The sequence below is a fragment of the Condylura cristata genome, unplaced genomic scaffold (assembly GCF_000260355.1).
Source record: "Condylura cristata isolate star-nosed mole 26May11 unplaced genomic scaffold, ConCri1.0 scaffold00050, whole genome shotgun sequence".
NCBI classification, from domain to species: domain Eukaryota; kingdom Metazoa; phylum Chordata; class Mammalia; order Eulipotyphla; family Talpidae; genus Condylura; species Condylura cristata.
The window spans coordinates 1339527-1340447 of record NW_004567151.1 but is presented as its reverse complement, the minus strand read 5'-3'; the positions used below and the strand labels follow the sequence as shown (position 1 = coordinate 1340447).

Here is a 921-nt window from a genome sequence, read left to right as displayed (position 1 = left end):
AGACCGGAGAGGCGGGAGCGGAGGGAGAAGGACAGGACGCTCCGGACCGGGCACCACAGGCCCCCCGAGAGCCGCCACACAGCCGCGGGGGACAAGACCCCGCGGAAGCTCCCCAGTGGCCGGTCCCTGGCCAGCCGGAGAGCCTCGAGGGACGACAGGAAGGACAGGGGCCACGGAAGCCTCGCAGGCAGCGGGCGGGGCTCCGGCCACAAGGGCCCCGGCCACGCGCCCGCCACCAAGGAGTCCAGGGCCTCCCGCAAGCCGGCCGGGAGCCTGCCCGCGGTCAGCTCCGGCCCCACCACCAAGACGCTGGGCAGGGTCGGCTCCTTCCTGCAGACCGTCAAGGACAACCTCGCCACCAGGGCGCTGGCCTCCCCCCGGGGGAGAGACCCGGGCCCCCCGCCCCGGCCCGCGGGCGAGCTGAGCACGGAGGCCATCGAGAAGCCAGCGGGGAGCCCCCAGGGGCCCCAGGCCGCGGGCGGCGTGCCCCTGGAGAGCGCGGACCCGGGGCCCGGCCAAGGCCACCCGTAGGCACCCCGGAGCCTGCCCAGGGCCCTCGCTGCAGTTGAAATAAAGAACCACAGAATCCGAGAGCCTCGTGTCCAGGGGTCTGTGTCTGCGGCAGTGGGGACCTCACAGGGGGCCCGGGGTGTCACCAGCCCGCGGTCCCAGCCCCCCCCTGCACACTCCCCGCCCCAAGTTTCCATCCCCGGGATTGGAAATGTGGAACTATCCAGAACGGGACCGTAGGCGGCTGAAGAGCCCTGGGGACCCTGCCATGAGGTTGTTCCCTCCGTGCAGCCTTCGGGGCGCCTGTCCCCGAGGCCGTCGGGGCGTCGGCAGACCCAGGCGGCGCACGCCGCGATCTCGGGGGGCCGTGGACACGGAGCCCTCCCCGGGCAAAGCCCCGAGGGGCAAGCG

The 921-nt window shown here is 73.9% G+C and overlaps 1 protein-coding gene across 1 annotated transcript in view; it reads left to right on the top strand.

Moving 5' to 3' along the window:
- The window catches only part of FAM71A (family with sequence similarity 71, member A), a 1625-nt gene extending 1094 nt beyond the window's left edge, over nt 1-531 (top strand). Inside the window, exon 2 of the mRNA XM_004694902.1 lies at nt 10-531. Within this exon, the coding sequence (XP_004694959.1) occupies nt 10-531 (522 nt within the window). The remainder of the gene's footprint in view (nt 1-9) is intronic.
- Nucleotides 532-921: the final 390 nt, after the last annotated feature.